Below are 13,661 nucleotides of genomic sequence, written 5' to 3'. Positions count from 1 at the left end.
TGAATATTTACCCCCACCCCCGTGCGGGGGCGGGGTCTGCAGCGGCGCCTTCCATTGGCCGGCCTCTACCTGCGCATGCAAATGAGGCTCCTGAATAATGCAGCGGCCCCGCTAGAAATAGCGGCGGGCGCCCGGCGCAGCAGCGCGCAGCATGTCCCGCTCCCGCAGCGGCTCCCTGGCCGGCGCGCCCCGCCCGCGGCCCGGCTCCTCGGCCGGCAGCCTGTACGGGGGCGCGGGCGGCTCGGAGCCGCGGGTCTCGGCGTCCCGCCTGCAGGCGCTGCTGCCCGGCCTGCGCGCCAACCTGGACGCGCTGTGGGCCGGCAGCCAGCAGGAGGCGCTGCAGGGGCTGAACGAGCGCCTGGCCGGCTACCTGCGCAGGGTGCGGGGGCTGGAGGCGGCCAACCGGGCGCTGGAGGAGGAGATCGCCCAGGTGCGGGCCCGCCGGGGGGACCCCGGCCAGCGGGACTGGGAGGCCTGCGAGCGGCCCCTGGTGGAGCTGCGCAAGCAGGTAGGGCCGGGCCGAGCCGAGGGGCACCCGGGGTGGGGGGTCCCTGAGCTGCCAGACCCCGGGGGCTGCTGCTACCCCATCCCCTGGACAGGGCGGGGGTCCTGCTGCTGTCAGTCCCCAGTGACATGGGCAGGGCAGAGGGAATCAGTCTTCTTGTCCCTGGCTGCCTCACCCCCTCCCGGGGTGCCGGAGCCGGGGTAGACCCTCTGGCCTGCCCTTGGCGAGACAGGAGCTGGGGAAGAGAGATCTGAGGGTGCAAGGGGACAGACAGACACACCCACTTCGTGCAGGAAGCTCATCCGACCGGGGTGTCAATTTCTGGAGAAGTGTCAGGCCCTGTAGCCCCACCTCGCTGGTGCCACGTCCGTTTGCCCTAATCCACGAGAAACACCAGGGAGGCTGCTGGAACCTGGCCCTTTAGGTCTCATGTAATGGGGGGCAGGAACCCCAATTCCAAAAGCTTCTTATTCCCCACTACCAAGTTCTGTGGAAACACACACAGAACCAAGAGGGTTCCTGCCCCTGCAAGCAGGGGCGGCTCTAGGTATTTTGCCCCCCAAGCAGGGCAGGCAGGCTGCCTTCAGCGGCTTGCCTGCGGGAGGTCCCCGGTCATGCGAATTCAGCAGCAGCCTGCGGTAGGTCCACTGAAGCCATGGGACCAGTGGACCCTCCGCAGGCATGCTGCCGAAGGCAACGTGCCTGCCGCCCTCGCGGCAACCAGCAGAGCGCCCCCCGTGGCTTGCCGCCCCAGGCACGTGTTTGGCATGCTGGTAGCTGGACCCACCCCTGCCTTCAAGCTCACAATTTCTTCTGTTAGTAAGACGGCTGCAGGCCTGGCCTATCCTCTTTCCTTTCTCTGCTCTAACCCTCCGGCCCTGCTGCCCTTCACCAACAGCCAATGGGAGACAGTGCTGTGAAAGGTCAGGGGGTTATTAAGGCTTAAATTTTCAGTGGTGAGGTTAGAGTTCTTCATTTTTGGATGCCTTGAAAGAGGCCTGATGCTTTCAGACTGTGCGGAACACCCACCTTCTGAAAACCAGGCCTCTTCTGGGGTCTCATGTGATGCCCCCAAACCAGTCTGTTTTGAAAATGGGGAGCTCAGAGGCTGATCTATCAGGAGCCCTTTGCGCCGGTGAACTGCCGCCGCTACTTTATCTGTCGCTCAGCGAATTTCTTCAGGGTTGAAAGTCGTCAGCGGATCCCCTGGTGGCTAATCCCGCCTGTTTCCAACCCAACCAGCCAGGCAGGGGAGAGGAGAATGAAGTGCCTGCAGAGAGTAGCTGGGCTTCTGGAGTTGCTGAAACGAAATCCCTTCTCCTCTAGAGTCTGAACGTACCTGTTCAGTGTCCCTACAGCGCTGCAGAGCTGGCCTGGAGACGGCTCCCTTCCCCCTCCCCCTGCTTTTGGCAGTCTCTTGGGGCTGCGGGTTAAACAGTTGCTTCTGCTGAAGCTGCCAAACATACGTGTGTTTTTCTCTCTCTCCATTATTAGCCCTCTGAGAGTAAACAAAGGCGCCTAGATCCGGATTCTCTGTCTCTGTACAGATCTCGTCATCTGCCCAAACAGTGTGAACAAGGATCTGGACACGCCCTGTGGGTTTCAGCAGAGCTGGATTAAGCTGAATTTGGGGTCATTGTGACTCTTGCTTCCCTGAACGTAGACATAAATTCAAAGGCCAGAAGGGACCATTATGGTGCTGCTGCACAGCCCAGGCCAGAGAACTGCCCCCTGGTCATTCATGAACAGATCTTCTGGAAGAGCAGCCAGTCTAGAATCCCATCATGATCTTGGGCAAGTTGTTCCATTTGTTAATTACCCTCATGGTTACAAGTTTACACCTGTCTAGCTTCGGCTTCGAGCCATTAGTTCGTCTCCTTTCTCTTCTAGCTCCAAGAACCCACTATTAAATATTGGTTCTCCCTGTAGGGGTTTATCGACTGTAACCATGTCATCCCTTAACCTTCTCTTTGGTAAGGTAAATAGGTGGAGCTCTGTAGGTCTGTCGCTATAAGGCGTGTTGTCCCATCCTTTAATCCTTCTCGGGTCTTGGCCCTGAGCCCTCTCCAATTTATCAACATCCTTCCTGAGAGCAGAAGCCTTCCCCCAAGGGAGTTCTGGTCTAGACATCCAGCAATGGTGGGGACTCCAGAGGATTCCCTGTTCCCAGCGTGGCTCTGGGGGGCGGGGGGGGTGCTGCTTGCATGAGCAAGAAGTCTGGAGTTCTCACCACTTACAGTCATTAAAGATCTAAGAACACAAGAATGGCCACCGTGTCAGACCAATGGTCCATCTACCACAGGATCCTCTCTCTGAAAGGGCCTGGGGCCAGATGCTTCAAAAGGAATGCATAGAACAGGGCAATTTTTCAGTGATCCATCCCCTATCTTCCAGGCCCAGCTTCTGGCAGTCGGAGGCTTAGGGACACCCAGAGCATGGAGTTGTGTCCCTGCCCATCCTGGCTAATAGACATTGATGGACTTGTCCTCCAGGAACTTCTCTAGTTCTTTTTTGAACCCAGTTATACTGTTGGTCTTCACAACATCCCCTGGCAAGGAGTTCCACAGGTTGACTGTGCATTTGGCCTTGTTTGTTTTAAACCTGCTGCCTATTAATTTCATCAGGTGACCCCAATTTGTGTGTTAAGCGAAGGAGAAAATAACACTTCTTGACTCACTTTCTCCACATCATTCATGGTTTTGTAGACCTCTATCAGCTCCCCTGCGTCGTCTCTTTCCTAAACTGAACAGTCCCATGTCTTTTTAATCTCAGATCACACAGAAGCTGTTCCACTCCCCTTGTCATTTCTGTTGCCCTTTTCTGTACTCTGCCCAATTCTAATTTTTTTTTGAGGTGGGGCGACTCGAACTGCATGTGGTATGACAGGGGTGGGCGTACCATGGATTTATACAGGGGCACTAAGATACTTTCTATCTTATCTGTCCCTTTCCTAATGACATTGAATTCTCTTGATTGCTGCTGCACACTGAACAGATGTTTTCAGAGAACTGTTCACAATGGCGCCAAGATCTTTCTTGAGTGGGAACTAATTTAGACCCCATCATTTTGTATGTGTAGTTGGGATTGTTTTCCAAAGTGCATTACTTTGCATTTATCAACCTTGAATTACATCTGCCATTTTGCTGCCCAGTTTTGTGAGAGCCCTTTGTAACTCTGTGTGGTCACCTTCATCTGGATTAATGTTGTATCATCTGTGAACTTTGCCACCTCACCGTTTTACCCCATTTCCAGATCATTTATGAATATGTTGAACAGCTCTGGTCCCAGTACAGACCCCTAGGGGGGCACCACTATTTACCTCTCTCCATGGTGAAAACCAACCATTTATTCCTGCACTTGGTTTCCTATCTTGTAATCAGTTACTGATCCATAAAAGCACCTTGCCTCTTATCCACGTCTGCATATATTGCCTAAGAGCCTTTGAGGGACCTTGTCAAAGTCCCAGTGCACTAGATGCACTGGATCACCCTTATCCACATGTTTGTTGACTCCCTCAAAGAATTCCAACAGCTTGATGAAGTGTGATTTCCCTCTACAAAGCTGTGCTGACTCTTCCCCGCCATACCGCGTTCATCTCTGTGTCTGATCGTTCGGTTGCTTACTACAGTTTCAACCAATTTGTCTGGTACTGCGGTTAGACTAACCAGCCTGGAATTGCCAGGATCGCCTCTGGAGGCTTTTTTAAAAGTTGGTGTTACATTTGCTATCTGCCTGTCATCTGGTCCGTAGGCTGACTAAAGTGATAGGTCACACACCGCCGTTAGTAATTCTGCAATTTCACAGGAGTTCCTTCAGGAGTCTTGGCATCTCATGGCACTTCTTACAAGGCTAAGGTTGTTAACCTGGCTGTCCAGCACCAGCTGCAATGCTGGCCAGTACACTCAGCTTCTCCAGATTTCTGCACCCCCCCGCCCCCAGTTTCCATTGCACACAATGTTCTCCTCCTTTTCCTGTCCCAAACTGTGCCACCCTAGAAGTGGCTGCATTTTGGTGATGGGTGAAGGATCCCTGTATATTGCGGTCTGTAAAGTCCACCCCTCACTGAGACTTCTAGCTGGAAAACAAGAGCATCCAATTTGGGCTGGATGAGTTTAAATATTTGCGTCCTGATCCAGTAGAGAAGGGACCTTCCCCTCCTCTCAGCCCCTTTCCTGCAGTATCTTTCTGACGGGAATATGAGAGGGAATGCACTGGGGCCATCTGAAATGTCTTTAGAAAACCAAACTCAGTGAACTATTAGCAAAAGACGAATCCTTTCCACCTGCAGGGGGCAGGGCTGACTCGCTTTCACTGTCTCACGACTGGTCCAGAAAGGCCACGGCGTTCACACTTGTGTTAAAAGTAAAGCGCCCAGGGAGGATTTTCAGCAGCACCGGAGAGACTAAAGCACGTGGCTCCCACTGGCTTGCGTGGCAAAGTCCCTTGGGTGCCTTTGAAAATCTCCCCTTGGAACAGACGTGGCCCTGAGCCTCGTTCCTGGGGACCTGAGCACCTGCTGCCTTCAGCGAGAGGTGGGTGCTCAGCACCCCTGAAAGTCAGTCCCCACCTAGAGCTGCTGAGTTTGAGGCCCTCCGAGTCTGTCTCTCTCTCTGCCTGGAAGGGAGGGGCCTTTGTTACCGTCTCCCATCAGACTCCTCAATCATTGCTGTATGGAAGCCGGGGGTACCTCCGACAGACCTAATCTTGCACGGACTGCGCTGCCTTCTACCTCAATGGGGCTCTGATTCTGCCTTGGAGACAGACAGACAGCCCCTCCCACACAGTGGGGCTCCCTGGGGCGTAAACAAGACACGGGGATCACTTCCCCCCCCACCCCTGAAATGCAGCTGCTTCTGGGTGAAACGCTGCAGCTGCATCTCGCTGATTATGTAAACTCAAGAGGGGGAACCTGGCCAGGTGTCTGAATGGGGGGGCTGGAAAGGGGGTGCTGAAACGCAGCGGCTTGCTGGGGAAGTTGAGAACTCGTCATAGCTCAATGGCCTCCATAGATTCTAACGAGCTCCGGATCCAGCCCAGACGGCAGAAAGCAGCTTCTTTTCAGGCGCTTCCGTGGAGGTGCCACTGCCAGCAGCTGGATCTTCCGTCCCAGTTAAAATTCTCCTCTCTGGAACGTGCCTCGGCGATCTGACTAAACGCTACTGGGCTCCCGGGAAGAGAGACCCTCTGCCCTGCTTCCCCACGGGCTGCAAGGTTCAGTTTCTCCCCCAAGTCTGCCCTTGGCTTGACTTTGCTGTAACCCAATCTGGTGGCTCAAAGAGCCCCGTGGGGCACACACACGCCTTGTTTTGCTTTGCTCACGTGCCAGTTTCTGAAACGTGAAACCCACTGGCAGGTCCCTTCTGCACTTGAGCTGCCGGGTCTGAACTTGTTTCAGGAGGAGCTACGCTGAAGAGGGGATCAAGGCTGAGGTAAGGGCACTGCAGAGGGCCAAAGAGGCCGGGGCCACTTCCAGCTTTTGAAGCCCCCCAGCCATAATAAAAATAAGACGACACGGTCTAATCTTGTGCCATCAGAACCGATATATTTTTATTAATATTTATGAACGTTTTTAACTCTTTAATATGACATTCTACATCAGTTAACAAAAAAAAAATCTTTTACCAAATCACCTCTTATTTGCTTAAATTTGCAGCGCTAAGTTGAGTGTGTGTGTCACACTTTGGTCTGGTAGGGATGTGCATAAAAACAAGTTGTGAAACTTATCAAATGCCAAAAAATTTAACAAGTGTCTAAATTTGAGGCCCAGGCCAAGTGGCCCTCCTGCCCCCTTCCCCCACCCCCACACAGGTCTGTGTGTATCATGTAATACAGGGGTCGGCAACCTTTCAGAATTGCTGTGCCAAGTCTTCATTTATTCACTCTGATTTAGGTTTTCGCATGCCAGTCATACGTTTTAACGTTTTTAGAAGCTCTCTTTCTATAAGTCTATAATATAGAACTGAACTATTGTTGTATGTAAAGTAAATAAGGTTTTTAAAATGTTTAAGAAACTTCATTTAAAATTAAATTAAAATGCAGAACTCCCCGGACCGTTGGCCGGGACCCGGGCAGTGTGAGTGCCACTGAAAATCAGCTCGCATGCTGCCTTCGGCACACATGCCATAGGTTGCCTACCCCTGATGTAATATCATATCACTTAGAGACCACGATGGCAGGAGTTGGAAGGATGGCCCAGTGGGTCAGGCCTGAGGTTTTGGGCTCATTTCCCTGCTCCACCACAGACTCCCTGGGACTTGGGATCTCTGTGCCCCCATTCTCCCTCTTTGGATGGGGGACACTGGCCCTGCCCTGCCTTCGAGGGGTGGTGAAAGTCAAGGCCTGGGAGGTGCTTAGCAGACAGTGACAAGGGATTATACGAGCACCAGGTGACTGTACCTGGGGGATGACCAGGCGGCTCAGACTTGGGGTGGGGGGGGAAATGTGAGGGATGGACAGGGTGCCTGGGAGTGGGACCGGGGTTTGCCAGGCAGGGGGGGCGGGGGCAGGGGCAGCCTGAAGGGAAAAAGAGAGGCCAGGGTTTGAAATGGATATTCTCAACGAGCACCAGTGCACTCTGCAACTGTGGGCGGCCCCTGTAGGAATCTGGATCAGTGTGTGCATGGGACCAAGGAAGTCTGGGAGTGGGCAGGCTTATGGCGATGGGGAATAATAAAGATGTAGCATTGATCAGACTGGATCTAATCATCTCTTCTGGCCTTAACGTATGGTAGGGGCCTGTTCCCCTTCAAAGAGCTTCATGTTCTATTGATCGCTGCATACCTCGGTGAGCAGAAAGCCAGGCCCAGAGATCAGAGCTTGACTTGAGAGATACAGAGTCCCTACAGCTTTCGCTGATATCAGCAGGGTGCTCAGCACCACGGTAAAACTGGCCTTAAGTGACGCAAGACCCAGAGGGAATCTGCAGAGCTGAGGCTAGGACGGCAGGTCGAGTCCCAGGATCCTACCTTTGGCCTGTCCCTCTAAGGGAGAGACAGGCGGTGATGGACTTTAACTTCTCTGCAGCTGGGTTCCTCAGCTGTAAGCCCTCTCTGCGGAGAGGTGGGGGGAAGTGTCCGTATCGCTTTAGCATCCCCACTTGAAGGTCCCTCGCCTCTCTTGCAGGTGGAGGATCTCAACATGGACAATGCCAAGCTGCTGCTGCAAATCGATAATGCCAGGCTGGCGGCCGACGACTTCAAAGTCAAGTAGGTCACCTCACTCCCTCCCACTACTAGCGTCGCAGCCAGCCTGGCCGCTGGAGCTGGACATAGAGCAGAGGATGCTTCCCCTGGCTGGGGGGGACAGAGCCGCTCAACGTCTGTGAACCTGGAGCAATCCACTACTGCAGCCAAACTTGGCAGAGCTAACGGAGCCCTGAGCGCTGGCCCTGGGGTTTTGTAACAAGTGCATGGGCCAAGCATTCAAACTCATGCACAGGACAACTTCCCATGTTACCGGGTGAAATTCTCTGCCCTGGGCGGCATGGGAGGTCTGACTAGATAGTCAACAATCCCGTCTGGCCTAGAAATCTGACTCTTAAATCTGATCCCCACATTTCTTCCCAGAGCAACTCCATGTGGTTGAATGCTAAGTACACATCCTCCCCCTTTCTTCCAGTCACCTCTCCTAGGGTCAAGCTAGAACCCAGGGCACCTTGCTCCACTTGGCAGGTGCACAGTGTCTAGGGTGACCAGATGTCCCAACTTTATAGGGAAAGTCTCGATATTTGGGGCTTTTTCTTATATAGGCTCCTATTATCCCCCACCTCTTGTCCTCATTTTTCGTACTTGCTGTCTGGTCTCCCTAACAGTGTCAGTCTAGAAAGGTGGGAGTGGGTTCCCGCTACACTGCAGGGCTGAGAGAACCTGGTTTCCCTTGCTGGTCTCCCAAACACATAACAATGGCCATATTGGGTCAGATAAAAGGTCGATCTAGCCCAGTATCCTGTCTGCCTACAGTGGCCAATGGCAGGTGCCCCAGAGGGAGTGAACAGAACAGGGAATCATCAATGATCCATCCCCGTCACCCATTCCCAGCTTCTGGCAAACAGAGGCTAGAGACACTTTGGGGCATGGTTTCCCTTGACAAGCAGCTCAACGCAGGGAGGAAACAGAAGCAAGCCCCTGAATTAGCATTGCCCTCTGAAATTAGAGGGCATTTCCAAAGGGCCAGTGCTCCAGAGAGGAGCTACTTCTCCTGTTACACAGAGGACAGGTGCTCAGCGTCTGCCCTGGATGCTGATTCCGGGAGAAGTTGCTCATGCCAACCTCCACTAGCTTCAGTCTCTCTCGGTGCCAGCCCCTCTGTCCCTTTGCTACACTCCTCCCTGCCTTCCCCCCACACGACTGAACGTGGTTAATGCTGAAGCCCTTCTCTGTAAGATCTGCTAGTCCTGGGGCTGGCTTCCCTCGCCATCCCTCTTGGAGGACGGGACAAATCCACTTCCTTCTGCCTTTAACCATCGGGCCCAGAACTTTCACAAAGCAACTTGTCATGCCGAGTTTGAAGGTTCCTGCCCTGGTGGCAGCTCCCTCCCCTACGTGTCACTAAGAAGGCTGGTGTTTTCCAGACTACTGGTCACATCAGTGCTTTGAAAGTGTCTGTTCACATTTCTGTTGTGCCCCTCACCCTGGAACTGGGACATGACTGAATCTGCAGGCTCCAGCGTTACTCGCACCTTGCTAGGTTAACTCCTCCTTGTCGTGATCCAAGAAAACGTCCTGCAGTAAGAAAAGCCGGTGCTTGCAATGCAATGTGCCTGAAACCCGCCCCTCCACCCTCTGACAGGGTCTGATCTCTCCCCTTCCTCTTCCCAGGCTGGAGGCAGAGCAGGCCACGTGTGACAGTGTGCAGAAGGACACCCAGGGGCTGCGCAAGATCATGGAGGACACCAACTTCCTGCGCACGAAGCAGGAGGCGGAGCTGGAGGGGCTCAAGGAGGAGCTCGCCCACCTACGGAAGAGCCACAAGGAGGTAACGGCTGGGCAGGGGCAGCTCGGGCTGCCAGAGGTGGGAGCGTGGCTGGCTTGGCCATGCTTTGACTGGGGTGACGGCGCTTGGGGGCGACCAGCGCAGGACTGCGAGCAGCTAACACCCCGTTGCCCTCTCTGCAGGAAGCGGGGGCCCTCAGAGCACTGATTGCTAACTCTGACGTGACCGTGGAGGTGGATAACCCAAAGAAGCAGGAGCTGAGTGAGACCATCGCCCAGATCCGGAAGCAGTACGAGAAAGTGGCCGAGCAGAACCGGGAAGATGCCGAGAGCTGGTACAAGGACAAGGTGAGGGGAGAACCGAGGAGAGCGGCTGCGGCCCCGTGTCATGACGGTCCCTGGCATAACCATGGTGTCTCTCTCCTTTCCCATAGTTCGACATGCTGTCCCAGGAAGCGAACGTGAACACCCAAGCACTGGAAGAAGCCAAGAGTGAGCTGAGTGAGCTGCGCCGACAGCTTCAGGGCCTGGAGATCGAACGCCAGACCCTCCAGAAAATGGTGACGAGACCCTGCTTTCTCCCAGTTCTGTTCCTGGCAGGGCAATGTTCTCCTCCTGCAGACTGAGGAAGCAGGGGTTTGAGATGGGGGAAAAACCATCCAAGACCCGCTCCTGGGTGGGGCTGGGTGCTTCCCTCTCTGTGAGCCTCTTTCCTTAGGAAGGACATGAGGTTTTCACTCTTATTGCCCATTTCCTGCAGCTGTGCCGTGAGCCAGGTAGAGGAGGGACTAACTTACATGCCCCAGGCGGAAGCATCTGCCATGTCTTCTCCCCCGAGTCCTTGCAGGGCCGACCTGAAACCGATGGCTGCGTCAGTCTGTCTGGTTACAGGCCCACTAAACCTTGGTGAGAGCCGTGCCCTAGGCCGGAAAGGGGACCCTGCTGTAACCCGTAGGCGCCAAGTGAGCCAGTCCTAATGCCAGCTACGCTGTCACAGGACGGGCAGCCCACCACATACCAGCTCCAGCGCGGATGGAGGCTTTTTTTAAAAAGCGGCTTCTAATTCTCAGGCTCTACTGGCCAGACTTCCCCCTTACTGCCGCGATCCTGGTCTCGTCCCTTGCCCAGGTGCAACAGTCCGGAGAGCACTGACTACACACGTGCGTGTGGAGAGACCAGTAAACTAAGTGCCTAAATGATGGGGTGAGCCTAGGTCCGATCTGAGCATTCATGGCAAGGGAAGGAAAAGGCACCTTCTGAAGGACACCGGGCACCTGCACAGACTGGTGGGAGCTGCACGTCAGGCCACTCAAGTCCTAGGATGTGTTGGGTGCATTGGTCCCTCCCCATATTGCCCTGTGATAGAGTCCCACACCCAGGCTCCCTGGGCTGGTGCAGGCCCCCATGGCCTAGCAATTGCATTGAGAGCCATGAGTAAGTTGCACACAGGCTGCCAGGTAATTGCTTTGGGCCCTGCTCCTGTCCAGGTGGATACCCAGGAGAACAGTTTGGAGAACACCGAAGCCCGCTACAACGACCAGCTGGCAAACCTCACTCATGTCATCGCCAAGCTGCAGGAGGAGCTGGCAGCCTGCCGGGCGGATCTGGAGCGGCAGGCCCGAGACTACGAAGCCCTGCTGGATGTGAAGGTCAAGCTGGAGAATGAGATCAGTCAGTACAGCCAGCTGATTGAGGGAGTGATTGACAGGTAACCGCCCGGGGCCATGAACACTCCAGCTATTGCTCTCCCTCTATCCAGCTGGCTCTGGGACCCCGAATGCTCCCAACCCTTGGAAGACTCTCTAGTTTCTCTGCTCCCGTTCTGTCACCAGGTATGGGGTCTTCCTCCTCCTGTTCAGGGCTGATTGACCGAATTCCAGGCCGCTTTGTCCTGCCAGCTCCTGCGCTGTGCTTTATCGGTCTCTTGCCGGATGCAGGATGAAATCAGCACTGGCTGGGGTGTGGTCTCTGATCCGCCAGCATTGCACTGACGGGGCTTCTGTACCTGCACTTTTGGATAGGAAAAAGCCCAGGGCCCTTGACTGGGCTTTTTCCATCAGCAGACCAGGATTCTAACCTCATGCACCTGGTGGAAAGGCGTTGACCAGAGCAGGAGGGAGTGGAACATGGTTTTTTAGCCCATGTAATGGATCCACGTTGTTCCTTTGCAAGCCTTAGTTACCAGGCAGAGACTATTCATAGCAGCTGCTATGAAGAGAGGAAGCAACAAAAGACATGCAAATCCCATGGTGACTACAGCTACAGTTGCCCAGGGCTGTTCAGGGAAAGGTGCCCCCTGTAAGCAAATCTCACACACACACACACACATACCACACACACACACAGCCATGTTTTGTGTTTGCAGAGAGGAGCTGCTGAATCCAGCCAGCGTGGGTAAGTGGCCCCGGGTGGTGCCCTTAGCGTAGGGGCGCTAGCTAGCTGGAGAGCAGCCTGCTTCACTGTCCGAGTCTGCCCTGGCACCAATCTGCTTGCCAGCTTTCTGTGTGCTCACACTCAATGTGCTAGAACCATGTCCTGTCTTATCTTGCTACTGGTCCTTTTCTACCAATGCGGCCGTGTCCTTCAGCCTTGGCCTCCTGTCCTGTTCGAGAGCAGAGTTCCAGGCCTGGCGTGTTGGGAGTAAAACCACTGCACATCCACTCCAGAAAACCTGGTAGGGGAAAGGGCACCCAAAGGAGGCACTCTGCAGTGGGAACTGGAGCAGAGGCTGGCTCAGTTCTGCCCTCTGAGAAGCAGCACACTGATGCATTGGCCCGTTGGGCTAGCAGCTAATGCTACAAGGGCCTCCCAGCCCTCTGTGCGTCCAGCAGTAGCACCTTCACTGGGCTAATCCCCTCGGCTCGGCTCCAGGACTTGTGCTCGCTGCAGCCTCTGAAGCGCCGTGCTTCCAGGATGCAGTTGCTGGGTGACTTCAGCTGTCCCTACATCACCCCCTGGCGCGAGTCCCTGCCTCTGCAGCACAGAACTGGGCAGAGAGGAGCTGCACGAGCCTGGTACCAGTCTAAGAACCCTTTTCCCTTCTCCCTCAGGCCCCCGAAGGCAGACCATTAAGAAGGTGGTGGCACCACGCAGGAGATTGTGGATGGGAAAGTGATTGCGCAGCAATCGGAAGGAGTAATTCAGTAAAGAGGCAAATCTCGATCTACCGTTGCTGCCTTTGGAGCTCCTTTTCGGCTGCTCTAACAAGCCCCCGGCGTGGGTTGCATTGTCTTCTGCAGAGGTCTGTGCTCTGCGGTGATTGGAATCCTGCTGAATAAAGATCTTGCAAGCCCTTTGAAATGACTCCTAGCACCTCCGGTTTGTCTGGATGCCGGGGTGGGATGCGTCGTTTAGCTCCCAGACGGAAAAGGCACAAAGGAAGCCAGCAGCTGGAAGCCACTAGAGAGGCAGCTCACAGATGGTACCTGCCGGTAGTTACGTGAAATAGAGAAGATCTGGCTGGGCATTAGGTTCTGCCACTATCAGGGCTAAGAGGGGCTGCCTGCCTGTGTGCGGGACGTGCTCTTTGGGGAAGACCTGAACATCTAAGTGTCTCCTCCTCGAAGAGATGCTGGAGCACTATGGGCAACAGAGGCTGTGCAGATGGGAACTGGGGTGCAGTTGGGGGTTAGCAAGGAAGAGCAGCACAACCTTTAGCGGTGAAGGGATCTCACTCCCCACCATCTCAGGTCATACACCAAGACAACCTCTGGGTCTTCAGTGGCTCCCCCAGTGTAATCCCAGGTGCATTATCCTACTCCTGGGCTGGACCCCAACCCTTCCCCTGCCCAGGGAGTCTTCAATAACTCACCTTGTATTTGTCCAGTGACAGGAACAGGCCCCCAGAGGACTGAGAGGAGAAGGCATCCCTCGAGGCAGGGGGCTGCTGGCTTTCCCTGGCCTGCCCAGTACAAGCAGCGGCCAGTACGAGAAACCAGGCCCAGAACGTTTCAGGCTCTGCCCTTCCACGTAGCTGACGCACGCGCTCAGCTTTGATGCCCTGTTCCCACAGGCTGCTCCCACGGTCCCCCATGCATGGCCCGCTGTTCCTTCCCGTGCAACGCTGCTTTCCTCTTCTGTTAGCCCAGCAGCCCGGAGCTCTAGCCAGGAACCGAAAGCCACACGGGGCTGCGGGCTCTAACACACCAGTGACCCAGTGACGCTCGCAGGCGGCTTACAAGGACAACCTGTAATGGGAGAGGCTTGTACTCCCAGCTGCTGTTAAA

General features: G+C 54.8%; 1 protein-coding gene across 1 annotated transcript; it reads left to right on the top strand.

The window, feature by feature from the left end:
• The first annotated feature begins 151 nt into the window (after positions 1-151).
• Positions 152-12,738, top strand: LOC115659689 (keratin, type I cytoskeletal 18-like). The gene is made up of 7 exons (XM_030580193.1): positions 152-508; positions 7,628-7,710; positions 9,322-9,478; positions 9,619-9,783; positions 9,870-9,995; positions 10,923-11,143; positions 12,486-12,738. The coding sequence occupies exons 1-7, from the start codon at positions 152-154 to the stop codon at positions 12,505-12,507; spliced, it is 1,131 nt and encodes a 376-aa protein (XP_030436053.1). The 3' UTR covers positions 12,508-12,738.
• Positions 12,739-13,661: the final 923 nt, after the last annotated feature.

Source organism: Gopherus evgoodei, chromosome 11, assembly GCF_007399415.2.
Source record: "Gopherus evgoodei ecotype Sinaloan lineage chromosome 11, rGopEvg1_v1.p, whole genome shotgun sequence".
Taxonomy (NCBI): domain Eukaryota; kingdom Metazoa; phylum Chordata; order Testudines; family Testudinidae; genus Gopherus; species Gopherus evgoodei.
This window is presented reverse-complemented; position numbering and strand designations above follow the sequence as displayed.

Bases quoted from the DNA above. Each gene is read 5' to 3' on its own strand.
- LOC115659689 (XM_030580193.1), top strand. From the start codon at position 152: ATGTCCCGCTCCCGCAGCGGCTCCCTGGCCGGCGCGCCCCGCCCGCGG. The intron at 509-7,627 runs GTAGGGCCGGGC...CCTCTCTTGCAG, and splicing joins TGGTGGAGCTGCGCAAGCAG to GTGGAGGATCTCAACATGGA. The intron at 9,996-10,922 runs GTGACGAGACCC...GCTCCTGTCCAG, and splicing joins GCCAGACCCTCCAGAAAATG to GTGGATACCCAGGAGAACAG.